At 38.1% G+C, this 27,907-nt stretch overlaps 2 protein-coding genes and 1 non-coding gene across 9 annotated transcripts in view; all 3 read right to left on the bottom strand.

Annotated features, from left to right (window-relative positions):
- The window catches only part of ACAT1 (acetyl-CoA acetyltransferase 1), a 28,079-nt gene extending 20,048 nt beyond the window's left edge, over positions 1-8,031 (bottom strand). Inside the window, exon 1 of the mRNA XM_006053335.4 lies at positions 7,834-8,031. Within this exon, the coding sequence (XP_006053397.2) occupies positions 7,834-8,016 (183 nt within the window). The 5' untranslated portion in view covers positions 8,017-8,031. The remainder of the gene's footprint in view (positions 1-7,833) is intronic.
- A 3,202-nt stretch (positions 8,032-11,233) lies between these two features.
- On the bottom strand, positions 11,234-11,340 carry LOC112579770. Its single transcript, XR_003104104.1, has one exon. It is a non-coding gene; the product is annotated as a U6 spliceosomal RNA (small nuclear RNA).
- Positions 11,341-20,642: 9,302 nt separating this feature from the next.
- Positions 20,643-27,907, bottom strand: part of CUL5 (cullin 5) — a 138,702-nt gene continuing 131,437 nt past the window's right edge. For 6 of the 7 annotated variants that reach the window (XM_025266946.3, XM_044929776.2, XM_006053333.4 and 3 more), the window contains one exon: positions 20,643-24,249. In XM_025266946.3, the coding sequence (XP_025122731.1) occupies positions 24,055-24,249 (195 nt within the window). In that variant the 3' untranslated portion in view covers positions 20,643-24,054. Of the gene's footprint in view, positions 27,294-27,907 lie in introns of all 7 variants that reach the window. The other variant, XM_044929775.1, reaches the window with a different exon arrangement.

Below are 27,907 nucleotides of genomic sequence, written 5' to 3' on the forward strand. Positions count from 1 at the left end.
AAGATAGAAATGGTATATAGACCTAACAGAAGGAGAAGATAATAAAAAAAAAGGTGGCAACAATACACAGAAGAACTATACAAGAAAGATCTTAATGACCTAGATAACCACAATTGTGTAATCACTCACCAAGAGCTAGTCAAGCTAGAGTGCGAAGTCAAGTGGGCCTTAGGAAGCATAACTACGAACAAAGCTAGTGGAAGTCATGGAATTCCACCTGAGCTATTTCAAATCCTAAAAGATGATGTTGTTCAAGTGCTGCAGTCAATGTGCCAGTAAATTTGGAAAACTCAGCAGTGGCAACAGGACTGGAAAAAGTCAATTTTCATTCCAGTCCCAAAGAAGGGGAATGCCAAAGAATGTTCAAACTATAGCACAATTGCACTCATCTCACATGATAGCAAAGTCATGCTCAAAATTATCCAAGATAGACTTCAACGGTACATGATCCAAAAAATGCCAGATGTTCAAGCTGGATTTAGAAAAGGCAGAGGAACCAGAGATCAAATTGCCAACATCCGCTGAATCATAGAAAAAGCAAGGGAGTTCCAGAAACACATCTACATCTCCTTTATTGACTAGGTTAAAGCCTTTGACTTTGTGGATCACATCAAATTGTGGAAAATTCTTCAAGAGATGGGAATACCAGACCACCTTACTTACCTCCTGAGAAATCTGTATGCAGGTCAAGAAGCAAAAATTAGAACTTGACATGGAACAATGGACTGGTTCCAAATTGGGAAAGGTTTATGTCAAGGTTGTATATTGTCACCCTGTTTTTTTAATGTATATGCAGAGTCCATTGTGTGAAATGCCGGGCTGGATGAAGCACAAGCTGGAATCAAGGTTGCCAGGAGAAATATCAATAACCTCAGATATGTAAATGAGAACACTGTAATGGCAGAAAGCAAAGAAGAACTAAAGAGCCTCTTGATGAAAGTGAAAGAAGAGAGTGAAAAAGTTGGCTTAAAACTCAACATTCAAAAAACTAAGATCATGGCATCTGTCCCATCACTTCATGGCAAATAGATGGGGAAACAATGGAAACAGTCACAGACTTTATTTTCTTGAGCTGCAAAATCACTGCAGATGGTGACTGCAGCCATGAAATTAATTAAAGACACATGCTCCTTGGAAGAAAAGCTATGACCAACCTAGCCAGCATATTAAAAAGCAGAGACATTACTTTGCCAACAAAGGTCCATATAGTCAAAGCTATGGTTTTTCCAGTAGTCATGTATGGATGTGAGAGTTGGACCATAAAGAAAGCTGAGTGCCAAAGAATTGATGCTTTTGAATTGCAGTATTTGAAAAGACTTTTGAGAGTCCCTTGAACTGCAAGGAGATCAATCCTGTCAATCCTAAAGGAATTCAGTCCTGAACATTCACTGGAAGGACTGATGCTGAAGCTGAAGCTCCAATACTCTGGTCACCTAATGTGAAGAACTGACTCATTGGAAAAGACCCTGATTCCAGGAAAGACTGAAGGCAGGAGGAGAAGCGGAGAGCAGAGGATGAGATGGTTGGATGGCAGCACGGACTCGAGGGACATGAGTCTGAGCAGGCTCTGGGAGTTGGTGATGGACAGGGAAGCCTGGCGTGCGCAGTCCATGGGGCTGCAAAGAGTCAGACAGGACTGAACTGAACAGGGTCGTGTGCTATGTGTGCTTAGTTGCTCGGTCACGTCTGACACTTTGCGACCCCATGGGCTGCAGCCCGCATGGCTCCTCTGCCCATGGGGATTCTCCAGGCAAAAATACTGGAGTGGGTTGCCATGCCCTCTTCCAGGGAATTTTCCCTACCCGTGGATGGAACCCAGGTCTTCCATATTGCAGGCGGATTCTTTACTTACTGAGCCACCTGCGAAGTCCTATGTATGCAGGATCATACACATCAACAATGACCTTAAGTGTAAATGGGTTAAATGTACCAATCAAAAGACACAGACTGGCTGGGTGGATAAAAAAAATAAAACCCATATCTATGCTGTCTACAAGAGGCCCACCTCAAACCTATGGACACTTTCAGACTGAAAGTAAGGGGCTGGGAGAAGGTATTTCATGCAAATGGAAATCATAAGAAAGCTAGAGCAGCAATATTCATATCTGACAAAATAGACTTTCAAACAAAGACTGTTATAAAAGACAAAGGACAGTACATAATGATTAAGGGTTCAATCTAAGAATAAGATATAACAATTATAAATATATAGGCACCTCAATATGTAAGGCAAATACAAACAAACATAAAGGCACAAATTGATAGTAACATGATAATGGAGTGGACTTTAATACCCCAATTTCATCAATGGACAGATGATCCAGACAGAAAATCAATAAGGAAATTCAGGCCTTAACTGACACTTTAGATGAATTAGACTTAATTGATATTTATAGAGCATTCCATGCAAAAGCAGCAGACCACTCATTCTTTTTAAGTGCACAAGGAACATTCTCAAGGATTGACCACATGCTGGGCCACAAGGCAAGCCTTAGTAAATTTAAGAAAACTGAAATCATATCAAGCATCTTTTCTGATCACAACACTATGAGATTAAAAATAAACAAGGAAAAAAACTCTAAGAAACACAAACACTTGGCAGCTAAACAGTATGCTACTAAACAACCACTGGATCACTGAAGAAATCAAAGAAGAAGCAGCAAAACAAAAACACCTAGAGACAAATGAAAATGAAAACACAATGGTCCAAAACTTATGGGATGCAGCTAAAGCAGTTCTAAGAGGGAAGTTTAGAGCAATAAAATCTTACCCCAAGAAACAAGATAAATTTCAACTAAACAATCTAACCTTATATTTAAAACAACTAGAGAAAGAAGAACAAACATAAAGTTAGTAGAAAGAAAGAAATCATAAAGATCAGAGCAGAATTAAATGAAATAGAGACAAAGAAAACAATCTCAGAGATCAATAAAACTAAAAGCTGGTTCTTGGAAAGGTAAAGAAAATTTATAAACCATTAGCCAGCCTCATCAAAAAAAAAAAAAAAAGGGGAGAGGACTTAAATCAGAATAATTAAAAATGAAAATGAAGCTACAGCTGACTCCACAGAAATACTAAGGGTCATAAGAGACCACTATAAACACTGTATGCCAATAAAACAGACACTTGGAAGAAATGGACACATTCTTAGAAAGGTACAGTCTCCCTAAGATGAACCAGGAAGAAACAGAAAATATAAACAGGCCAATCAGAAACACTAAAATTGAAACGATGATTAAAAACCTCCCAACAAACGAAAGTTCAGGACCCTACAGCTTCACAGTTGAATTTTTATCAAATATTTAGAGAAGAGTTAACACCTATCCTTCTGAAAGTGTTCCAAAAAGTTGCAGGGGAAGGAAAACTTCCAAACTCATTTTATGAGGCCACCATCACCCCAAAACCAAAACCAGACAAAGATACCACAAAAAAGAAATTTACAGGACAGGATCACTGATGAACATAGATTCCAAAATCCTCAACAAAATACTAACAATTCATATCTAAAAATACATTAAAAAGATCATACACTGCGATCAGAGATCATGATCTCTGGTATCCATCCGAGAGATGTAAGGATTTTTCAACATCCCCAAATCAATAAATGTGATACACCACATCAACAAATTGAAGAATGAAAACCATATGATCATTCAGTAGATGCAGAAAAAGTTTTTTATTTCATCACCCATTTATGATAAAAACTCTCCGGGAAGTGGACATAGAGGCTATATACCTCAACAGGCCAGATATGACAAATCCACAGGTAGCATCACACTCAGTGGTGAAAAGCTGAACACACTCCCTCTAAGACCAAGAACAAGACAAACATGAAAAGCACCACTTTTATTCAACATAATTTTGGACATCCTAGCTAGAGCAATCAGAGAAGAAAAAGAGGTAAAGGGAATCCAAACTGGAAAAGAAGTTAACCTGTCACTGCTCGCAGATGACAGAATACTATACATAGAAGATCCTAAAGATGCCATCAGAAAACTACTAGAACTCATCAATGAATTTGGTAACTGCAGGTTACAAAATTAATACACAGAAAACTGTTGCATTTCTATACACTAATAACAAAAGATCAGAAAGAGAAACTCAAGAAGCAATTCCATTTACCATTGCATCAAAAAGAATAAAATACCTAGGAATAAAGCTACTTAAGGAGACAAAAGACCTGTACTCTGAAAACTATATGATGCTGATGAAAGAAATTAAAGAAGATATACACATATGGAAATATATACCCTTGTAGTGGGTTGGAAAAATCAATACTGTCAAAATGACTAATGCCCAAGGCAATCTACAGATTCAATGAAATCCCTAACAAATTACCAATGACATTTTTCACAGAACTAGAAAAAAAAAAATCTCAAAATTTGTATGGAGACATAAAAGACCCCAAATAGTCAAAGCAATGTTGAAAAAGAAAAAGGGAGCTGGAGGACTCAGACTCCTAACTTCAGACTATACTACAAAGCTACAGTCATCAAAACAGTATGGCACTGGAATAAAATAGAAATATAGATCAATGGAACAGGATAGAAAACCCAGAAATAAGCCCATGCACCTATGGTCAATTTATCTATGACAAAGACGATTCTACACAACGTTGGAAAGAATCTCATCAACAAAGGGTGCTGGGAAAACTGGACAGTCACATGTAAAAAAATGAAATTAGATCATTCCTTAACTCCATACACAAAAACAAGCTCAAAATGGATTAAAGACCTAAATGTGAAACTGGACACTATAAAACCCCTAGAGGAAAACATAAGCAGAACACTGTCTGACATAACTCACAGAAACATCTTTTTTGATCCGTCTCCCATAATAATGGGGGAAAAAAGCAAAAATAAACAAATAGGACCTACTTAAACTCAAGAGCTTTTGCACAGCAAAGGAAACAATAAATAAAATGAAAATACAACCCACAGACTGGGCGAAAACATGTGCAAGTGATGTGACCTTTAAGGGATTAGTCTCCAAAATTTACAAACAGCCTAGGATGCTTAAAAATAGCATCAAAAAAACAACCCACTCAAAAAATGGGAGACAACCTGAATAAACATTTCTCCAAAGAGGACAAAAAGATGGCCAATAGGCACATGAAAAGATGTTTAATGTTGCTAGTTATTAGCGAAATGCAAATCAATACTATAATGAGATATCACTTCACACCAGTCAAAACGGCTATCATCAAAAAATCCACAAACAACAAATGCTGGAAAGGTTATGGAGAGAAGGGACCCCTCCTTCCACTGTTGGTGGGAATGTAAATTGGTACAGCCACTATGGAGAACAGTATGGAGGTTCCTTAAACAACTAAAGATAGAACTACCATATGCCCCTCCAATTCCACTGCTGGAATTAATGATCCAAAAGGATACGCGTATCCCAGTGTTCATTGAAGCACTGTTTACAATAGCCAAGACATGGAAGAAACCTACATGTCTGTCAACAAAGGAATGGATAAAGAAGATGTGGATATGATAAAATGATAAAATGGATTAAGATATACAATGGAATATTACTCAGCCATTAAAAAGAATGAAATAATGCCATTTGCAGCAACATGGATAGACCTAAAAGTCAGTCAGACAGAGGAGGAGAAATATCATATGGCATCCCTTATACATGGAATCTAAAAATAAACTATACAAATGAAGTTACTTACAAAACAGAAAGACTCAGAGACTTAGAAAACGAATTTATAGTTGCAGGGGGAGGGCGGGAGAAGATAGATAGGGACTTTGAGAAGGTCATGTACATACTGCTATATTTAAAATGGATAACCGACAAAGACCTATTGTGTAGTACATGGAACTCTGCTCAATGTAATGTGCCAGCTTGGATGGAGTGGGCTTTGGGGGAGAATGGATACACCTATATGCAATGCTGAGTTCCTTCGCTCTTCACCTGAAACTACCACAACATTGCTAACTGGCTATACCTCAATACAAAATAAAAAGCTTAAATTTAAAAAAAAAAGAAAGAAAGAAAATTAACTTGGTTCAAAACAGCAAGGCAGGAGTTTAAAGGAGGGAATAATCAACAGTGTCAAGAATACTGGAGTGGGTTGCCATTTCCTTCTCCAGGGGATCTTCCTGACCCAGGGATTGAACACCACGTCTCCTGCACCACAGGCAGATTCTTTACCGACTGAACTACCAGGGAAGTCCCACAGAGTTACCAGGGAGGCCCCATCAACACTGTCAAATATAGTATAAAGAAAGGTCAAGAAGAAGAAACACAGGAAATGAAAAGCACCGGTATCCTTCAGTTGAGTAGTACAGAAATCAAACTGCAGAGGTTTAAAGGGAAATGGATGTAAATAAGGGTGACAAGAAGGGTGACAAGGAGGACTACTCTTTTGACCATAAGAAAAAAGCAATTCCAGTTGGAAAGCAAAAAGCTCTGTTTAAGTCCATAAAAGTTTGTTGCCGATTAAGGGAGACCTGTGTGTTTTCGAAGGCAAACGAGAAAAAGCCAGTTATAGGTTAGAGATTACGTTTCATTCCACAAAATGGCACAGAATACTGAAAATCCTGTTAAAACAAACTGTATCTCCATGCTTCAGTAAATGACCACTTAATTAAGTAACAAATGAACACCACAAATCACACACTATATTATCTTCATTTTTCTCATCAGCAACATTTGTTTGATTTTGAGCTGTTAATTAAACTAAGTTAAGAAGGTTCTGCATTTCGTTTATGTTTTGTTTTTTACAAACTTACGTACCTAGTTTTCACCTAATTCACCTAGTAAACTCTGGTTTGAAACTCAGGATGTGCTGACTTCTATTATCTCAGTCACCCAGGATTAATTTTAGACTCTTCCTTTTCCGTTGGTTCTCCATTCACACTCTGCATTTGACAAGTTCTACATTTATTCTTTCACAATCTCTTGTGATTTTCCCTCTTGCGATTTTCCCCCACTTCTATCGTTCTAGACCTCTAACTATGACAATAACAAAAATATAAACGGTCCTCATTGACTTAAGTCAAATTCAAACTCTTAACAATAGAACTAGATTTCAAACTTGACTGCTCCAACCAAACTAGAAAAGTCACGCCTCACAACCACACCCTGAAATTCTAGACCTACTTCTCGGCTTTTGCCAGACCCCAAACCTGTGGTGCAAGCTAGCTTGCTCTGATGGATGGAAAACAGTAGATTCTTCCAAGGCTGTCACTCCTGTGTTTCTGTTCTGGCACAAGAAGCCAGAACAGAAACAAGGCTCTGGACGCCCTTGGTACGTAAGCGCTCAGTTCAGTTCAGTCGCTCAGTCGTGTCCGACTCTTTGCGACCCCATGAATCGCAGCACGCCAGGCCTCGCTGTCCATCACCAAGTCCCGGAGTCCACTCAGACTCACGTAAGCGCTACACATCAAGAAACCGAGGAGCCATTTATTTTCCCTAATAGGTCTGAAGTTGCTCCGAGTTGACACATCGATTTATTATCACTCTGTAAGCCCAAAATGACTACCTACGGCATGAAATTAAAACCTCTTGACAGTAACGTTCACAAATATGTTTCGAAAAAAAGCTGGGAAGCAGTTTTACCGGACTTCGCTACCCTTCAGGCAAGGTCGAGACCAAGCCCCGGACTTTCTGCCCATCAAAACACCTTCCCGCTTTGACACTTGAAAGCGATGTCTACACTCCGACAGGGCCGCGGCGAATGGAAACGCTGCGTAGAAGCCTGCGCTTCTGGACGCGAGCGCAGGGGGCGGGGGTCTTCCCGAGGCCCGCACTGAAGGCTCCTTCCGGCCGCGGGCCCGCGGCCAAGGCCTCGCGAGGCGAGTCCCACCCAGCCCCTCTCACCTGCACCCGCCTCTGAAGCAGGGGTCCGCGCCGCAGAAGGGCCGCTAACACAGACATGACCTCCGACCTCTCTCTCTGAAATAGAAGTGCAGGCCTGCGCGGCGCTGCGCGACCCCGACTCAGCTCCTCCCGCTGCGCCGCCTCTTCCAATAGCAGCCTCGGACCGCGACGGCCGGCGGCCATTGGCCGGCAGCCGAGGAGGGGTCGGGCGGAGCCTGGCGCAGCGCCTTTGCAGAAGCCACCAGTTCTGACTGAGGCCCGTGGTTTATGTGTAACCTGAGCCTGTTTTTCTCACTTACACATGCGAAGCACAAAGGAAATTTATGAAAATATTTTTAAGCAATCCAGTCTAGCTTTTCACTTATGATAATTTTTCAATTGCTTCTTAAGTAGGAGGACGAAGAGAAATAGAAAACATTAATGACTAACTCTGAACAATTAGCAAGATTATATTAACCTTCATCAAAATTCCATAAATTACATGTTATTATCTACTCTTTCGGAGAAGGCAATGGCACCCCACTCCAGTACTCTTGCCTGGAAAATTCCTTGGACGGAGGAGCCTGGTGGGCTGCAGTCCATGGGGTCGCACAGAGTCGGACACGACTGAAGCGACTTAGCAGCAGCAGCATCTAGTCTTTAATGAGATAGCTCAGATACAAAGAAGTTAATTTTTTTTGTGCATGATTGCGTGGAAAGTGGTAGAGGTGGGATCTGGACTGGAATCATTACGTGGAATTGCTTTCTTATACATATTTCCAGAGAATGATAATACTGTTAAACTAACATTTGGGGAACCCATTGCTTAATTTTGGATCTTCAGCTGGAGAAAGCAAAACTTTGTTACTTTGTAACATTATTTTCCTTTATTTTTTTCTATTTCTTTTGTTTTGTTGTTGTCGTTGTCTGCGGTTTTTTCCGGGGCGGGGGTTGGGGGCGTGATCTGTGCCTCTTGTGGAATCTTTGTTCACCAACCAGGGATTGAAGCCAGACCTTTAGTAGGGAAAGTAGAGAGTCCTAACCACGGGCGGACCAAGGAATTCTCTATATTTATTTTACACATAAGATAAGAGTGTCACGAGGACTTCACTTACCCCAAGGCAAACCCACGTTTTTCCTCAAGTAAAATCCCCACCCTTAATTAGGTTTTGTAACAAGTGGGAGATTGTATTTTTCAAAGTTGACCACACTTAAAGTCAGGGTTGACCTGCGCCCGGCAGGGCTGAAAGCCTTTTAATTGCTCAGCCTCAAGATGGAAGGAACACAGAGTTAGCAAGAGAGACATCAGTGGTTTATTGGATAGGGAATCGTACCAGAAGCAAGAGGGTTCTACAGAGACACACTCCTATGGGTGGCAGATGGCAGATTGGCCGTGGCAAGAGTCTTCCCTGTCAGAAGAGGGAATTGTTACAGAGAAAATTGGTATCAGGATGGCTCATTGGTTACCAGGGAAACCAGCAGAAGAGCACAATCCTCACTGCCCCTTTGATAAACCATCTTTGTGAAGTTGTTCTGATTTAAAGATTGCAACAGTCAGTAGCTCAGGTGGGGGCAACTATGTAGGCATTTACTGATCAGGCTCTATGAATATGAGGCAAGATCAGTCAGGTGAATAGGATGTAGCTGAAGCAGGGTCTGATTATGAAGGGGATGTACAGCCAGCAAGAGAACAGCCATCTTGGGTGGCCTAATCATACAATTAGCTCACCCTACAAGTTCTTTCAATATGACTTATGCTCACTCTTCCAAGTAGAGGTGGGGTCTGTGTTCTCTCCTCCCAGGCTAGGTCTAGACAGAAATATGGATAAAGAAGTTTGTCTAATGATTCCAGTCCTCAGACTCCAACCTTCCCAGCTGAAACCCTAGACATCATGGAGCAGAGACTAGCCATCCCTTCCTGTGCCCTGTCTGAATTAATGATCCACAGGAACAAAGATAGAAAATAAGTGGCTATTGTTTTAACCCAGTACATTTTGGGATCGTTTTTACATAGTAATAGATAAATACAGCACTCTTAACTTCCCCAGTCACCCAAGGTTGGTCCCTTAGAGTGAGGTGTGATGCCTCTGTATATCAATAGGCTATCAAATCCTGCTTCCTTCCTTTGAATGTCACACTTAAGTCTCCTCTCTTGCTGACCCTACTCTAGGCCAGGCACAAACATTTTCATACCTACTGCTTTAATAGCTGTTGAAATCATTACAATGTGTACCAGTTCTTTAATTGTGTTTGTGTGTGTGTGTGTGTGTGTGTGAAATGTACAAGATATATCCTATCTTTATCTGAAAAAGTTGAATTTTTAAAGAACTCAGAAAATTAAACAGCTAGTCTGGCCTAATAAACAAAGGCCAAGGCTGATAACTAGACATGGAAAAAGCAAAAGATGACTGGTTATATTAATAGCTCCTTACATATTTCTAAGTATGGGGCATTTCTTTCACTAGTTAATTCACTTAATCCTCACAAAAATTCCATGAATTAGGGAGTTTTATTGCTCACATTTCTATAAAGAAACAGATAAGTTATATAAATTGTCCAAGGTCACAGAGCAAGTAATTAGTGATAGAGCTACAATCTGAACCCAGACTGTCTGGTTGCCAGGACTAGGGTCTTAATCTCTACATTAGCTGTGCCTTAGGAGAATTCCCTTAGAAGCGCAGGGGATCAACTTTGACTTGGCAATTCTGTTATCAAAAGCACTATCAGGAAATATTGCCTCTATGTTGGACAGGATGACTTCTAGAGCAGTTCAAAGAGATTTAGGGGCAGTTGGGAGAGAAGGATAGCAAATATACTCCTGAACTACAGCAGTTAATTTCTTCAAACTTCAAAATATGAGCAGATTCAACACAAATATGAGCAGAAGGCCAAAATGTAGTTAACAATTTCATTTAAGAGTCTAGGATTTTGAAAAGTCAAATTTTTTGTAAGAAAATAGGGAAAATCACTGCAACGCAAGTATAAGCACTTGAGTGCTTTACACTTAGAACCTAAGTAAATAAAAACTAATTCTGATCTTTATTTACATTAGTCAAAAAAAATTAACTGGGAACCAATTCAGGATTAAAGCATAAAATTGGGACTTAGGGCAGAAAGGTAGTTACTGAAGGTATTAGGTAGATGAAATTATCCAAAGAGTCTACAGAGAAAAAAACTTGGGGAACACCTACTTTTAGGTGGAGGAAGAGGACTTATCAGAGTAGATGGAGCAAGAATTATAAAAAGAAAGGTGTCAGAGAACCAGATTACTCTGTGAGCTAAGCCATGCTGCACTCTCCACCTCCACTTCTTTACACACCTGTGATAATTTCTCATTCACACCTTGGATGTGAAACAATAACCGCTTTGAGGGGATGCAGATCCAAAGAAAACAGACAACAGGACGCTAAATTTTTTTTTTTTTTTTATGGAACGCTCCACGAATTTGCATGTCATCCTTGCGCAGGGGCCATGCTAATCTTCTCTGTATCGTTCCAATTTTAATATATGTGCTGCCGAAGCGAGCACAGGACGCTAAATTTTTTATTTGAAAATTCTGAAGTCACAGTTCAGGTAGAAGACAAGAAATCTTTGAAAATCCATTTTTCCTACCCCTACCCAATACTAGTTAAGTAGAATTCAGGAGAAAAAGGCTAGAGCTGGAGAGGAAGCCAGAGGGAGGATCAGCCACTGATGAATATCCCCAGGAAAAGGCCATGATCCTTGTCTCCTCCTAAAGTCTGGCCACAGGGGAATGTGACAGAACCATCCCCTCTACACACACACACACACACACAGACACACAGAGGATACATTCAGGATTATGAGGGAGAGAAGATCTGTTCCCTGATTCAAACCAGCTTATCTGAAAAAGTAGCCCACGTGAGCACTCAAGGTTAAATGGAAGATTGAGGTGGTTGCTTACGGTGTTTGGATATGAGGAGCCTAAGGTAGCCTTACAGAAAGTCCTCATGACACCAAAAGCCCCCCAAAGAGCTACATGGATGATTTTTCTGTTATAGCTGTGAAGAGTACAGAAGTTAGTTGAACTGGAGCTGGTGACCCTCAAGAGGCTCCACTACAGGGAAACTGGGCCCTACAAGTCTGGAGCCATTACCATGCTGGATATGAGACAGACTGGTATGGTATAACACCCAGGATAGCAGAGGTGAAGCAAACAATCTTCCAAGCAACCTTTAACCTAGAATGTATTAAAAGATGACTGAATTTGACTGAGTTTAAGTTGAAATGACTAGATTAACATTTCTTCCATGAGATAAAAATGAAGAGCTTAAATAAAAACAATTAAGTCAATGGAGAAGGAAATGGCAACCCAGTCCAGTATTCTTGCCTGGGAAATCCCATGGACAGAGGAGCCTGATGGGCTCCTCTATAGTCCATGGGATCACAAAGAGTTGGGTATGACTTGGCAACTAAATAACAACAAAGAAGCCAAAATAAAATATGGAAAGGCAAGTAACATGAATTTTCAAGACTGGGGCTTTGTTTTTCTTTGTGTCTTAATCCATAACCTTTGGACAGGTTACTATTCACGCCAATGCTGCCTTTGGCACAGTAAGAACCTCTGAATCACAGACTGATCTGTACAGATTGCACAATGTGAATCCATTCCATTCTGCAGTTTTAAGATTTAAGGCAAGGCCCTGGCTTGTTTTTATTGGGCGTTACCCCTTAACTGCACAAATAAAGCTTTTTAAAAAAAAATTATTTTTATTGAAGGATAATTGCTTTACAACAAATAAAGCTTTTGATAATTAAAAAAAGAAAACAATGAAGTTCAGTTTAAAGAGAATTAAAGCTTTTTTTCATATGTGAATTTATAACTTTTGAGTTATTCCTGCCACAGTAGATAACAGTGTTTGGACACAGAGTCACTAATAAAGAGCAACATCTTTTGAAATGTACCTCATCTTAGATTCTAAGTTAACTACAGTTGTTAACCTAGCCAAAAAGTTAGGTGGATACTTATGTCTTGGAAAGTATACTATCAATATTGATAAAATAAACATTTTGGCCTCTTCCTCTTTGCAAACATCCATAACTATAGTCATAAGACCCAGGGTGCTCTTGTAGAAGTATAATTTAGTTTTAGAAACATTAGAACAATAGTTCCATAACAGGGAACAAAGAGGAAAATAACAAAAATTAAAGAATTTAGAAAAATGTTGAGTGTTAGATTCAAAATGCAAGGATGTTTGCTATTCACTTCTAATTAAATTCTTCTATAACAAGTAACTTCTGGGACTTTCCTAGTTGCCCAGTGGCTAAGACTTTGTGCTCCCAGTGCAGATCCCTAGTCAGGGAACTAAGATCCCACATACGACAACTAAGCCCAGGCATCACCACTAATGAGCCCACATGCTCTAGAGTCCCCAGGCACCAGCACAATGAGTGAGTCTGCATGCCGAAGGAAGACCCAGCACAGTCAAACAAGTAACTCCTATTATACTTAGTCTGTTGGAATAACTCATTGTACTAGGTTGGCTAGTGTCCCCCACAAATCCTGCCTGCGAATGACTTTACTCAGAAATATGGTTTCTGCAGACGTAATAAAGATGAGGTCATAGTCCTAAATGCAATGACTGGTGTCCTTATAACAAGAGAGGGCGCACACAAATGAGAGGGCCATGTGGAGGAGGCAGGTTGGAATGATTCACCTCCAGAAGATGAAACACCAAGGAGTTCCAACCACCACCGGAAGCTGGGAGAGAAGCAAGGAATATAGATTCTCCCTTAGAACCTACAGAAAGAGCCAACTCTGCCAACACCTGGATTTCAGACTTCCAGACTCCAGAACTCTGAAAAAACACATTTCTGTTGTTTTAAGTCACTCTGTTTGTGGTACTTAGTTATGGCTGCCATAGAAAACCAATCCTTATCTTTTTTATTTATATAACCCATAACCCACATTTTGTGAAATCCTGGGAAGGACAGGGTCAAAAGCTTCTTTATCAGACCTTTGGAAATGTTTGTACCCCATCGCTGAAACAATCTTCTAAGCCCAGTGTGAAGCTACTCCTGCCTTGGGTGCCAAATCAACAAACTGAAACTTAGATAATATTCATGTCCCTGTAAATGCTCCACTTGCCCAGAAATAGAGTATATCAAGCCAGAAAATTCCCAATTGCAAGAATTTTTAATAACTTTCTTCTAAGTAAGAACAGATATGCAACTTCAGACAATTAACTCAAGCCAAATACTCTTTCCTTATTCCCTGATTGACCTAATAGCCTTATAAGGAAATCTCTGACCACCAAGCCAATTATGTGGTTTCCATGTTGCCACTTCTAAAGCTCTATAAAACTTGCTCTTGCCCCAAATCCCTCAGCAAGAGTGGTCCACTGCTTGTCAGGCACTCTACTCCCCTAATCCATGGCAACTGCATGTTTTCTCTTGAATAAAGGATATCAAACTCATTATTAAGTTTATTTTTGTCATTTGACATGTATTTGAGTTAAGAAAATGATTACAATAGGAAGATGCAGAATAGTAGCGTGTTCCTAGAAGTAACTTTCACATAATTTATCTTGGAATTTAGAACAAAAAGATACAAAATAAGATATTTTAGGAAATTATTAATGATTTAAAGACAGAAATCCTACTTGTCTCAAGAATGACTTTTGAGCTTGTTCCATGTTCCTCCACCTTTGAGGATGGTTTGGTCTGCTCAACAGTGGCTCCCAAACCTTTCAATTTTACAAGCAGTGGGTCCTCATTGAACAAGGAACTGCACTAAAAATGTGGGAAATTTTTTAATTTATGAAAATCTTTTATGTTTTAGATTGGGGTGGCTCCTCAGCCATAGCCTAAAAGGAATAACTCAATTCATATCCGCTGGTGTCTTAGGCCTCAGCCATTAAGATATGAACTCAAGAGAAAAATTAGACGTAGGCCAGTGGTCCAGAAATGCCACGGATTTAAAGCAAACAATCTTACTGACCACTACTTACCACTCTGAACATTTAGTCTACTTCCAAACATAGGCCAAGAAGCAACACAACAGCTAGTCCCGACTTACTTCGCCTGGTATATGCATACTATGAAATGTTCCTATTCATTCAGTGAATACAGTAGAAGTGAACACAAACAAAGGTCAGGTTCTAGAGATACTACACAAGCAGAATCAATAATATGGTACAGGGAGGGAGGCAATAATCAGTTACATGATGGTTGCTAACCTGGGAGATGGAGACAGTTATTAAGTGGAGCAAGTCTGTGACAAAAGATGAGATGTTTAAGAAATAGCTGGAAATACATGTTGATCAGTTGGGAGCTATTTGAGACAGTCTGGCACATCAACATTCAGACAGAGGTTGAAGCCACAGAGGTAGATAAAATCACACAGGAAGAGCATGTAGCTCAGTGAGTCGAAATGGAAATGAAATTCTGGGGTGTGCAGGTAGAGGAAGAGCCAGAGAATGAGAAAGCTAAGTGAGATAAATGTGGGACCAGGAGAGAATGGCATCTTTGAAGTCAAGAGATGAAACAAATTAACAACCAGGAGTGTTCAAGGTTCAAATGCTGTAAGGAGATCAAGTAAAAGGAAGATTGAAAATGAACTTCTGATTAAACAATAGGAGGTCACTGATGACCTTGGCAAGAGGACCAGTGGGACATAAGCCAATGAGTAATAAGTAGAAGAAATAGAGACAGACTGTACTATTCTTTCAAGATGTTTAGCAGAAAATAAAGGGAGGAAAACAAGGTCATAACATGACCAAGGTAGTGGGAGAAATTTTTTTTAAGGATGGTGGATACTTGAATATATGTTTGTAAGCCAGTGATTTACAAACTTTAGTGCATCAGCCTCACCTGGAAGGCTTATTAAAATTCAGATTGCTCCCTGGCCCCCTATACGCTGAATGGTTGGTCTGGGGTGGAGCTCAAGAACTTCACTTTTCCAACAAGTTCTTAAGTGATGATAACGCTGTTGGTCTGTCGACTAAAACTTTGAGAGCCCCTGTTGTAGGCTAAGGAGGAAATAACCAATAGAAGGATGTTTGGAAGATATACAAAATGTTAAGTATCCTGGAGCAAAACACAGAAGCACTTCAGTGAAAGCATAAAAACAGTTGGTCTTGAGTAGGAAGTGAGGCAGCCCTTCCTCTGAGATAGGTAGGCCGATGAAGATGTGCATTACCAGAGGTCAAGTTTAGAGGTAGAGAAGCAGGTTATGAAAGTGCATGTTTGAAAGTCTTATTTTCTCAAAGTAAAGTCATCTGCTGAGAACGAGTAGGTAAGGTAGAGTGCGTGTGCGTGCTCAGTCGCTGAGTCGTGTCCAACTCTTAGTGACTCCAAGGACTGCAGCCCGCTGAGCTCCTCTGTCTATGGGATTCTCCAGGTAAGAATATTGGAGTGGGATGCCATTTCCTTCTCCAGGTGATCTTCCCGATGCAGGGATCAAACCTGTGTCTCCTGCATTGCAGGTGGATTCTATAGCACTGAGCCAAGGTAGAGTAGGGGGAAGGATAATTACACTTAGCAGCCATAGGAAAAGGCCTTGTAAAAATAGTCTCATGCCCCACCTTTTCTTAGAGTTATGAGAATTACAGTCTCTTAACCAGGAGTGTTAATTTTCAAATCTGGCTCATTGAAAGTTGGCTCTTTATTCTCTGCCTTCCTAGTTCCCACTGCTACCCTTCAAACATCAAACACTGTTGAAGAAACTTGTAAGTAGTATCATCTGTTTCAGCAACCACAAAAAGAAAAAAAAAAACAAAAAAAAAACCCAACTCATTTATCATTAAGTGAAAATAGCAAACCTCAGTACACCCAGGGAAGTTTCCTGTCATTCTTTTAGATTGTTGTTGTTTAATCTCTAAGTCACGTCTGACTCTTTGCAACCCCGTGAACTGCAGTATGCCAGACTTCCCTGTCCTTCACTATCTCCCAGTTTGCTCAAATTCATGTCCATTCAGTCAGTGATGCCATCCAACCTCTCCTCCTCCCTTCTTCTCTTGCTCTCAATCTTTCTCGGCATCAGAGTCTTTTCCAAGGAGTCGGCACTTTGCATAAGGTGGCCAAAGTATTGGAACTTCAGCGTCAGTCCTTCCAATGAATATTCAGGGTTGATTTCCTTAAGGATTGACTGGTCTGATTTCCTTGTTGTCCAAAGGACTCTCAAGAATCTTCCCCAGCACCACAGTTCAAAAGCATCAATTCTTCAGCATTCAGCCTTCTTTATGGTCCAACTCTCACATCTGTATATGACTACTGGAAAAACCACAGCCTCGACAATATGGACCTTTGCCAACATACCCTGTCTAGGTTTGTCATAGCTTTTCTTCCAAGGAGCAAGCGCCCTTTAATTTCATGGTTGCAGTCACGGTCCAGAGTTTTGGAGCCCAAGAAAATGTCTGCTACAGTTTCCATTTTTTCCCCATCTATTTGCCATGAAGTGATGGGACTGGATGCTATGATCTTAGTTGTCTGAATGTTGAGTTTGAAGCCAGCTTTTACACTCTTTTCTTTCACCTCCATCAGGAGGCTCTTTAGTGTCTCTTCGCTTCCTGCCATTAAAGTGGTATCATCTGCATATTGGAGGTTGTTATTTCTCTAGGCAATCTTGATTCCAGCTTGTGAGTCAATCAGCCCCACATTTTGCATGATGTACTCTTCATATACGTTAAATAAGCAGGGTGAAAGTATACAGTCTTGACGTAGTCCTTTCCCAGTTTTGAACCTGTTCATTATTCCATGTCAGGTTCTAACTGTTGCTTCTTGACATGCATACAGGTTTCTCAAGAGACAGGTAAGGCGGTCTGGTATTCCCAACTCTTGAAGAATTTTCCAGTTTGTTGTGATCCACAGTCAAAGGCTTTAGTGTAGTCAATGAAGCGGATATTTTTTTGAATTCCCTTGCTTTATCTATGATTCAGTGGATGTTGGCAATTTGATCTGCCTTTTCTGAATCTAGCTTGTACATCTGAAAGTTCTTGGTTCACATACTGCTGAAGCCTAGCTTCAAGGATTTTGAGCATAATCTTGCTAGCATGTGAAATGAGTGCAATTGTACAGTAATTTGAACATTCTTTGGCATTTTCTTTCTTAGGGAATGGAATGAAAACTAATCTTTTCCAGTTCTCTGGCCACAGCAGAATTTTCCAAATTTGTTGGCATATTGAGCGCAGCATCATCTTTTAGGATTTTAAATAGTTTAGCTGGAATTCTGTCACCTCCATTGGCTTCATTCATAGTAATGCTTCCCAAGGTCCAGGATGTCTGGCTTTAGGTCAATTACCACACCACTGTTGTTACATGGGCCATTAAGACTGTTTTTGCACAGTTCTGTGTATTCTTGCCACCTCCTCTTAATCTGTTTCTGTTAGGTCCTTGCCATTTCTCTCCTTTATTGTGCCCATCTTTGCATGAAATGTTCCCTTGGTATCTCCAATTTTCTTGAAGAGATCTCTATTCATTTCCATTCTATTATTTTCCTCTATTTCTTTGTATTGTTCACTTAAGGCTTTCTCTCTCCTTGCTGTTCTCTGAACTCGGCATTCATTTGGGTCTATCTTTCCCTTTTTCTTTTGCCTTTCACTTCTCTTTCCTCAGCTGTTTGTAAGGCCTCCTCAGACAACCTCAGACAACTTTGCCTTCTTTATTTCTCTTGGGGATGGTTTTGGTCACCACCTCCTGTACAGTATTATGAACCTGTATCCAGTTCATAGAGGTGGTACCAGATCCATGACAATTAGTCCATAGTTGTTCAGGCACTCTGTCTACCAGATCTAATCCCTTGAATCTATTGGTCACCTCCACTGTATAATCATAAAGGATTTGAATTTGATTTAGGTTATACCTGAATGGCCTAGTGGTTTTCCCTTTGCAATTTAAGCCTGAATTTTGCAATAGAGTTCACAATCTGAGCCACAGTCAGCTCCCAGTCTTGTTTTTGCTGACTGTAAAGAGCTTCTCCATCTTCAGCTGAAAAGAATATAATCAATCTGATTTCAGTAGTAACCATCTGATGATGTCCATGTGTAGAGTCATTCTTTAGATAAAAACAGTCAAAAACTAATGTAGACCCAAGTTTGGATTAGCACTTGTGACATTAGGATGTTACCAATTGGGAGAGCAGGCTGCTACTTAACTCTCTTTACCCACTATGGATCTATCAAAGATGTTTTAATCTGGAATACTTAAAATTTACACAGAATCATTTGTATCTTTGTCTTTTTCTTTAATCAGATGCTCACCAAAGTCTGTAACTCCTCGACAGTTTAAGGCACCTGTTTCAGACTGTCCATTGGTTAAAAATAGTTTAGTGACATGCAAAGGCCATATTTGATTTTATTGTCTAAGAATAAGGAATTAGAAAATAAAGTCTTCCCATTTAAAACTTAAAAGTATTGAACTCTACTTTGTTCTCAAGCACAGATGCTCTCATTCATTCGTTCAATTCACATCTCAAAGCCAGACTGTTTCTTTATGCATTGTTTTAGCAAGTGGATCCAACTTTGGATATTTAGGGGTATCTCTTTGAGAAAAATATAAATTACAAGTAATAAAATATAAATTACAAGTAACAAAATATAAATTACAAGTAACAAAGCTCTTAGGGCCCTTCCCAGGGCCTTGGGAGGTCTAAGGGACCCAGGAAGCTAATGCCTAATCTGTTTGTAGGTTCTGGTGAATCTTAAACTGAGATCACAATTTTTACTGCCTTCATTTCCAAGTCAATTTCCCCTCACTGCTCAAATCCCAGTTAAAAGTCCAAGGTTGATTTTAGGGTCATTGCCGCTGCTGCTAAGTTGCTTCAGTCGTGCCCGACTCTGTGCGACCCCATAGATGGAAACCCACCAGGCTCCTCTGTCCCTGGGATTCTCCAGGCAAGAATACTGGAATGGGTTGCCATTTCTTTCTCTAGTGCATGCACGCATGCTAAGTTGCATCAGTCGTGTCCGACTCTGCGCGACCCTACAGACAGCAGCCCACCAGGCTCCTCTGTCCACGGGATTCTCTAGGCAAGAATATTGGAGTGGGTTGTCATTTCCTTCTCCATTTAGGGTCATTATGAAGTGCTAAAAACTGAATGCCTGCTTCTCTCCAAAGGTCATATGTTGAAACCTAACTCTCGATGTGTCATTACTGGGAGGTGGGGCCTTTAACTTTGGGAGGTAATTAGGTCATGAGAGTGGAACCCTTATGAATGAGATTAGTGCCTTTATAAAGGAGACCCAAAGCCCTTTAAAGTTTCTTTCTGCATGTGAGGACACAGTGAGGTATCAGCAGTCTGCAACCTGAAAGCGGTTCCTCAACAGAACCAACCATGCTGGCACCCCGATCTCAGACTTTGAACCTCCAGAACTATGAGAAATACATCTGTATTGATTTATAAGTCATCCAGTTCACGGTACTTTTTTATAACCACCAAGACTAAGATGCAGTCTGTCTTCATAAACTTACTACTAAACTATCTCTAGGTTTGACATTTAAATACTTCAAAAATTTCAAAATACATACAAAACATTAAATAATTTGTTTTATATTTTTTACTTTGACATAAGATTTAAATTTTGGTAATGACATGGCATATCTAAACAGATGAATGAATGCAGTTTCAGGTTTAAAATTCTGACCTCCTCCAGGCATGACAGCCCTATGCTATCATCAACAGAAAAGATATATTCCTGTTAGCTTTCCTTTTGAACTTGAATTTGAAATTTAAAAGACATAAATGGGTTACTTTTTGTATTTCTGATTCCTAAGCCTGGCTAAAATTTACCATTTCACCATGAAATATGTAAATGCACCTATTATAATTTTAATTAAACTCTGAGAAACTACTCTACAGTAGAACATCAACATTTTCTTGATAGGTGAAAGCTTTTATATTACATTTTTATTTTGCAAGAAAATAAATTATACAACTTAAAAAATAAAATCCAAAAATTAAGCAGTTCATCAAAATATTTCAGCCTACTACATACAGAAACTGCTACCATTTAAAATTGTACAGCATTATCATCTCAGTATGTAGTGGCACACATTCAAAATCGTATATACCATACGAGGATAGATTACAACTTAGGAACTCAAATTTGTTCAACACTCCAGACAACGTGTATAGTGTAGATGACAGGAAAGCTCTCATTGTAGTGTTTATTTTACCAACATAACATTGGAAGAGTTTATAAGACAGCATCCCAGTCATTTACATGAAAATAGAAAAAACAAGCTTGAGTTTAAGATAGCAAATCTTTCTGGAAAACTAGCAGATCTTTCACACAAATTGAATTTTTAAAATTTGCCCTTTGAGCAGGGCCAATGACATCCTACTCCAAATAATGCAAAATACTTTTAAACTACTCCAGTCATATTTTGTATTAAATTTAATAAAAGGTAATTTAAGAAAGCTAATATTTCCTTTTTGGAAATTTTAACATTTATGCACAAAATAAGAGTAAAGAGATTTAAATAAAGTTTGCCAGAATGCAGGGATCCCTCCAATAAATGTAAAAATTGGAAGACTTCAGAATTTATTTCAAGATCCTCATTAAATCACTGGAACAGTAATATTCTAAATATTTAACTCATTGTAAGCATTAAAATTGTTCTATATTTTCACTTGGAAAGTTTTGCTTCATATCTGCTTACTCTGGCAATGAGATGGTAATAAAGGTTAGCATTTGCAAGATGGCTTCACCTTTATATTAGAAGATGAATGCTCAAATCTTAAATTAACCTCTGAAGTGTCCTATTGCCATACTGCTCATGAAAAAAATATATACATACATTTGTATACATTTTCCCTTAACCATGTCAGATTTCATCCCTGCTCAGATAGCACTAATTTTTAGTTCATATTAGAGGAAAGGGACTTATTAATAAAGGATACTAACAGTGATTCTGTACCTTTAGCAAATTGCTGGTAGGTTTTTGTTTCCAGATCCTTTTTTTTTTAAATTTTTAATTAGCAAATTTATTGTCAAAATATATTTAAAGAAAATTCAACAGTGGAATAGGCACCTTGTCAACTAAATGATTTTCATGAACACCAAATTGTAGTTAGATAAACTTTTGTATACATAAAGAAAAAAATAATGAAAACTGTAAGTCTACAGTATTTGCTGCTGTTCTATTCCCCAATATACAACTAGGACATAATAAGCTATTAAAAAATTTATAAAATTGTATAGAAAACTTTGCTATGGATTTAGAGTTACCCACTTTTGCATTAAATTTACCTTTATAAATCAAAACATCATGGCTCTCATTCTTAAATGACTGAAAAAGATTAGAAATTCCAAACAAGTTTTGAGAACAATTCTGGTTTAAAACATCAACAAATTTTAAACTTTAAGAAACGGACTATAATTTTTCTTTCCATTGCTTCTTCCTTTGGTGTTCCTGTACTGGATAAGCAAATATGCCGATACCAAACTATTTGTTAAACATAAGGGCCACAATTATTACCAAATTATCAGTTTTTTTTAAATTTCAAATTTATTCCATTGTTAACAGTCATCTAGTCAAAGAAAACAGTAAGCACTAATTTAGACTAATTTTCACAATATTCTTAGTCATTGCCATATGCTACCCAAGAGTTCAAGTGTAAGGTTTTCCTGTGAATTTCAGAATAGGTCTTTGACTATAATCAGCAAAACCTTAAATGTTTTAAGTTTGTTTTCCTTCATCAGGCCATCTCACAAAGCCTCTTGGGACTGGGGACAGATTCCATGAAATGCTGTTAAAAGCACTCTACAATAATACTGTATGCTGTTCAACACTCTGGCACTCCATTTTCTACTATCATCAAAATCATTTAAAATATTACTTAATATCAAATAAAATATAATTTGCAAGAAAAGTTTTGAAATGGGCACCACAATGAATAAAATCCATGTTGACCCATTCTTTCCCAGTGGGGAATAAGTTTTCCTTTTTTAAGTTGTTCAAGTCCTCAAGTCCAAAAATCTCCATTACTCTGGGTATTCAGTTGCCAGCAACTAAAAAGTTGCTACTTTGGATTGACTGAAAGAAACAAGTTTAAGTGTTGCCTTCTGAACATTATTTAAATGTTTACTTTTAAAATATATAAATATACATATACATATTATTTGGCAAGTTTATTGTTCATATTAAGATTGCAACAATTCTGCTTATGCTTTTCAGGTCTATGTTGTGGTTTTTCTTTACCTCCTAGGTGACTGATAATTATTACTTTTTAAAACAGAATGTCTTCCTTTCCAGAAACCTGAGGCTACAAATCCCTAATAATGAGACTTTAAAACTTCAAAGTATTTCTATGCTACAGATTAAGAGGTCAGTTATATAATTGTATTATATTAAAGCAGGAGATTTCTGCCTTGTTTTTTAATGAATTCGAGTGTAGCATACTAAATATTAGGTATATAATATTAAGTGTCTTAGTAAACACTTAATATGCAAGTTTTGCTATTTTTGACTCTGAAGTTGAAATGATCTATCTCCATACATTTTTTTAAACAACTAAAATAACAATATGAGCTTCACTTTTTCAAAACAAACTCTCTGGCCATATAAGATAAAAAAAAAAAAAACATTCCATTTAACAATGAACAACTAAAACAGTAGTCTCCTGCTTAATGAAAGCCAACATTTTTTAGTTGAAAAAATTTACTATCACTTTGAAGTCACCACTAAAATCCAGTTGTTATACTGAAGCAGTGTTTGAACATATGATAATACTAAATACTTTTCATCTATATCTGCCCTGTCCCAATGTTGTGTAGACCAGCTCACTCTTTTGATCAAAAGAAATCAAGAGTGCTATTTCTAGTTTTAATTGCATTTTTTAAAAAAACAAAACATAACAGCATTTTTCAGTGCACAAACATCTGAAGATCCTTCCTTGTGCAAATACATTTTTCTAAGAGAGGAAAAAAAAAGAAAAAAAAAAAAAAAAAAAGCAACAAGAACCCCACTTTCACCCTCCCAACTGTTATTTCTTCTGGTGGGTATAAATCAGGTTTTTAAAAGCTCATAATGGGTTCTTTGTGAATGCAAGTTTCTCCACAAAACAGCATGCTGTTAAAACAGAGTGGTGCAACATGAAAGGAATGCCACCATGCTAACTAATGTGATTGGCAAAATATAGTTGTTTTGTTAGGTAAGGCAGAGATTTTAATATTTATGTAATCAAAGTCCAGCTAAACCTTCCCCTAGCACAAACTGTAAGAACTTTCTGCCGAAGCACTCCAAAATTTGGGTTCTTAATATTGTCCGTGATATTCAAAATTATGCCATATATATGAAAGTGTTGATATCAGATTCATCTCTTCTGATGTATTTGTGCTCTATTAGCCATTCTATTTGCTCTTTTATCATTTTCTTTTGTGGCAGGAACATGTTTTTCAAAATTTCTACTAATTCAGTCTGCAGCTGAGCATTACTAATTTTCTTTCTCATCTTCATTATTTGTATGATAGCTTCCTAAAAGAAAAAATAAAAATAAAGTATTAAATTATTTTAAGTAAAACAAAACAAAAAATGACTTTTAATGTTTTTTATCCTCTATCCAACATCTATCCAAATGATTAGCAATCACTGGATTAACCTTGAGACCCGTAACAAACAAAAGTATCTTCTTTTCACTCTGGAAAACAAAATCTGCGTATTATGGATATTCTGAAAAATAAGGAAAAGCAAAATTACTCATATCCCTTTTTACATACTTTTCCCCTTGTATTTACAGTTACTTCTTTGTATAGTAGTAGCAGTCAGTTGCTTTAGTTGCTCTCTGTTTTAAAAATTAATAATCACTACTCTTTATATACTTATCAGATTAATGAGCTGTACTTATTCTCAAGTACCTTCAGTTTATTATGACTCGACTACATGGTTCAACTTTCCGGAGGAGTAAGCACTTTTCATCTAAGTCCATCTTATTCATAATTTCCTTGATGATTTAATTACTATTAATCTATATAATATAGATAATTAGAAAATTACTAAATATTTTCTCTTTTGTCTTTTCCAGTACAAGGTCTCTTCTTAGTCAACAAAAGGCATCCATCTGCCTTACTGGAGATTAGAATTCGTTATAAAAGAAGTTTGAAAACAGAAATGTGTTAATATTTGCTTTTAAACACTGAAAAACGGAGATTTGCTACAAGGCAATAGGCTTGGGACTCAGGCACTATTCTGTATGAGAAAAGTATACTATCAACTTCCTCTGTTACAGACATGAGAATTCCTACACTGCCACTAGCAGGTCAGAAGAATTACTCCTAACAGTATGTCCATATCCGCACTCTGGATCACAGAGGTTTATGTCAAGGGTTCAGGGAGAAAGAAGGAAGAGGGAAAAAGTATGTCTTCCTTCAGGCACTTGTATATTACAGAAACCAGTAAGGAGGAAAGAACAATTGTAAATATTCTAATTTCTCTTATTCTAGCTTTGGTAGAGGTGAAAATGATGGCTGTGTTAGAGATGTTAAGAGAAAAACAGAGATCACAGGGGTTCTGGCCCTGGTCTCATTTAATATGTTGGAGGTCACTTGAAAAGTAGCATGATATGATGGAAATAATTTGCAATTCTGAATTTCTCAGTTCCCATATGATGTAGATAGAGTTTAGAGCTCATGGACCTGGCACAGGGCCTTCAGTGGCAGGAAAACATGACCCTGTAGCAGCAGATGATAAAAACAGTGTGCCATGTAAGCCAAAGGCCACAAAGAATATGTAACAGAGCCTTAGAGGGCTCAGGAGCTCAGTAAGAGCAGACAACAGGCTACCAGACCAGGAAAGAGGCCATGCGGTCTTACTGCTGGAAAAAAAAATGAACCATAGTTCATTTGCTACAGATATCAGCAATATATAGTAACAAAATGTTATATTTCCATAGGTGACAGATAAAGCCCTCTATAGCTGACAGAACAATGTCACAACCATATAGATACGATAATCCCTTCACTGTCACTATGAGGTCAAGTGAATTTCTCAACTTCAGTACATCCAGATGCCTTTGTGAAAATAGCAAAGAATGGGGATGGGTGGAGCAGAATCAGGGAGAAATAAGAAAGTCCAACTATAACTTAAAGGGACAGCTTGGATTAGTAGACTGAGCATAATTATGAATCAGTTTTAGACAAAACAAAAAAACTTCATTTTCTTTGCACATCTTATGTTAATAGTATGACTATACCTGCCCATTCCGTTTCATATCTCAACAGAATCTATCTGGATTTATCCTGGTGTAGCCATAAACTAGGACTATGTCATGCTTTTTCCTCCCAGAAGTAAAATTTTCCAAAATCTCTTACTGAATAATATATTCCCTTTTCATGGAACATAGAAATCATTTCCTTTATTGCAAAGTTCATCTACACTTATATAGGAGGCTTAATTCTGAGTTACTTTCTTCAGTTAATCTGTTTGTTATACTGTTTCATATTTGTAGATACTTTCATAAGTTTTAATATTTGGCAAGGCAAGTTCCACCACCAACACTTTATATTTTAAGGTTCTTAATCACTCTCATCTATTTATTCTGGTAAAACTGTGAATCAATTTTTAAAATTACAAAAATATTCCTTGTTGAAAATTTTTTTAATTTAATTAATTTATTTATTTTTGGCTTTGCTGGATGACTGTGCGGGTTTTCTCCAGTTGCAGCGAGCTAGGGCTGTTCTCTGTTGCAGCGTGCAGACTTTTCACTGCAGTGGCTTCTCCTGTTGCCAAGCACGGCTCTAGGCATGTGAGCCTCAGTGGTTGTTGCACACGAGCTCAGTAGTTGTGGCTCCCAGTCTCTGGACACAGGCTCGATAGTTGTGGTACACGGACTTAGCTGTCTCATGGCGTGTGGGACCTTCCTGGACCAGAGATCAAATCTGTCTTTCCTGCACTGGCAGGCATATTCTTTACCACTGAGCCACCAGGAAAACCTCAGTTGAATTTTTATATGATATTCAGCAGACTCATTACTAGTATGGGGTTAATTCAGCCTTATCATTAAAAAATATGGTATTTCACATTAAACAAAAGCCAGATACAAAAGCATATGCTGTCTGCTTCCATGTATATGAAGACAAAGAACAAGCAAAACTAAGCAATAGTGACAGGAATCAGGTAGGTTGAAGGGGGAGATTGGCTGAATGAGAGACATGAGGAAAGAGTGATAGAAATGTTCCATGTTTTAATTGAGGTGACAGTCATACAGTGATACACATTTAGCAAAACACATTGAAAACTATGAAATGTGTATTCTATTGTATGTAAATTATACCTCAATAAAAAATATACAGTAAGTAAAAAGGAACATGATCTATTTATTCAAATCTCCTTTTGAATCTCTTAGATGAAGGCTCCTCTCTTCATATAGGTCTGCTGCTGCTGCCGCCGCCACATCGTTTCAGTCGTGTCCAACTCTGTGCGACCCCAGAGATGGCAGCCCACCAGGATCCCCCATCCCTGGGATTCTCCATGCAAGAACACTGGAGTGGGTTGCCACTGCCTTCTCCATCATATAGGTCTAACTACATTTTAAAGAAATGTCTGTGAATTCTATGCTTCTTCTTCATTTTTTGAAAAATCATTTATCACTAAATAGAAAAGCATTTAATTTTTACTTATCTTTTCTCTGCTCCTTTATTATATCATATAATCTACAAGTACTGAAAATTTTTAATCTTTTCTTTTTTGTTTCATGCTTGATTACATTGGCCAATAGTTTCAAACAATATGAAATGAAAATAGTAAAAGTGGGACAACTTGGTTTTACTTAGTTCTAAAGTTAAAACAGTCATTCATTAGTTTGCAATAGGTATTCTTATCATGTTTAGAAGGTTATCATAATCCTAGTTTTAAAACGTTTAAAATAATCCCTCATTTCCCATTACAATGGAATCAGAAATCTTAAGATTAAATAAAAATGAAAATACTCAATCCTAGAATTGTAACCTGTCACTGATAATATATATATATTCTCTTTGACATACAGTCAGAGAAGCATAACCTAAAACCAAGGTTTGGCCCAACCAATAGAATCTACCATAGACCATCAAGTCATATAAACACCTCTAACAGCAACTAGGAGAATTCTATTAATATAATTTTTAAATTTCAGGAAAATGAAGTAGCTTTCCTGTTA

The sequence above is a fragment of the Bubalus bubalis genome, chromosome 16 (assembly GCF_019923935.1).
Source record: "Bubalus bubalis isolate 160015118507 breed Murrah chromosome 16, NDDB_SH_1, whole genome shotgun sequence".
Classification (NCBI taxonomy): domain Eukaryota; kingdom Metazoa; phylum Chordata; class Mammalia; order Artiodactyla; family Bovidae; genus Bubalus; species Bubalus bubalis.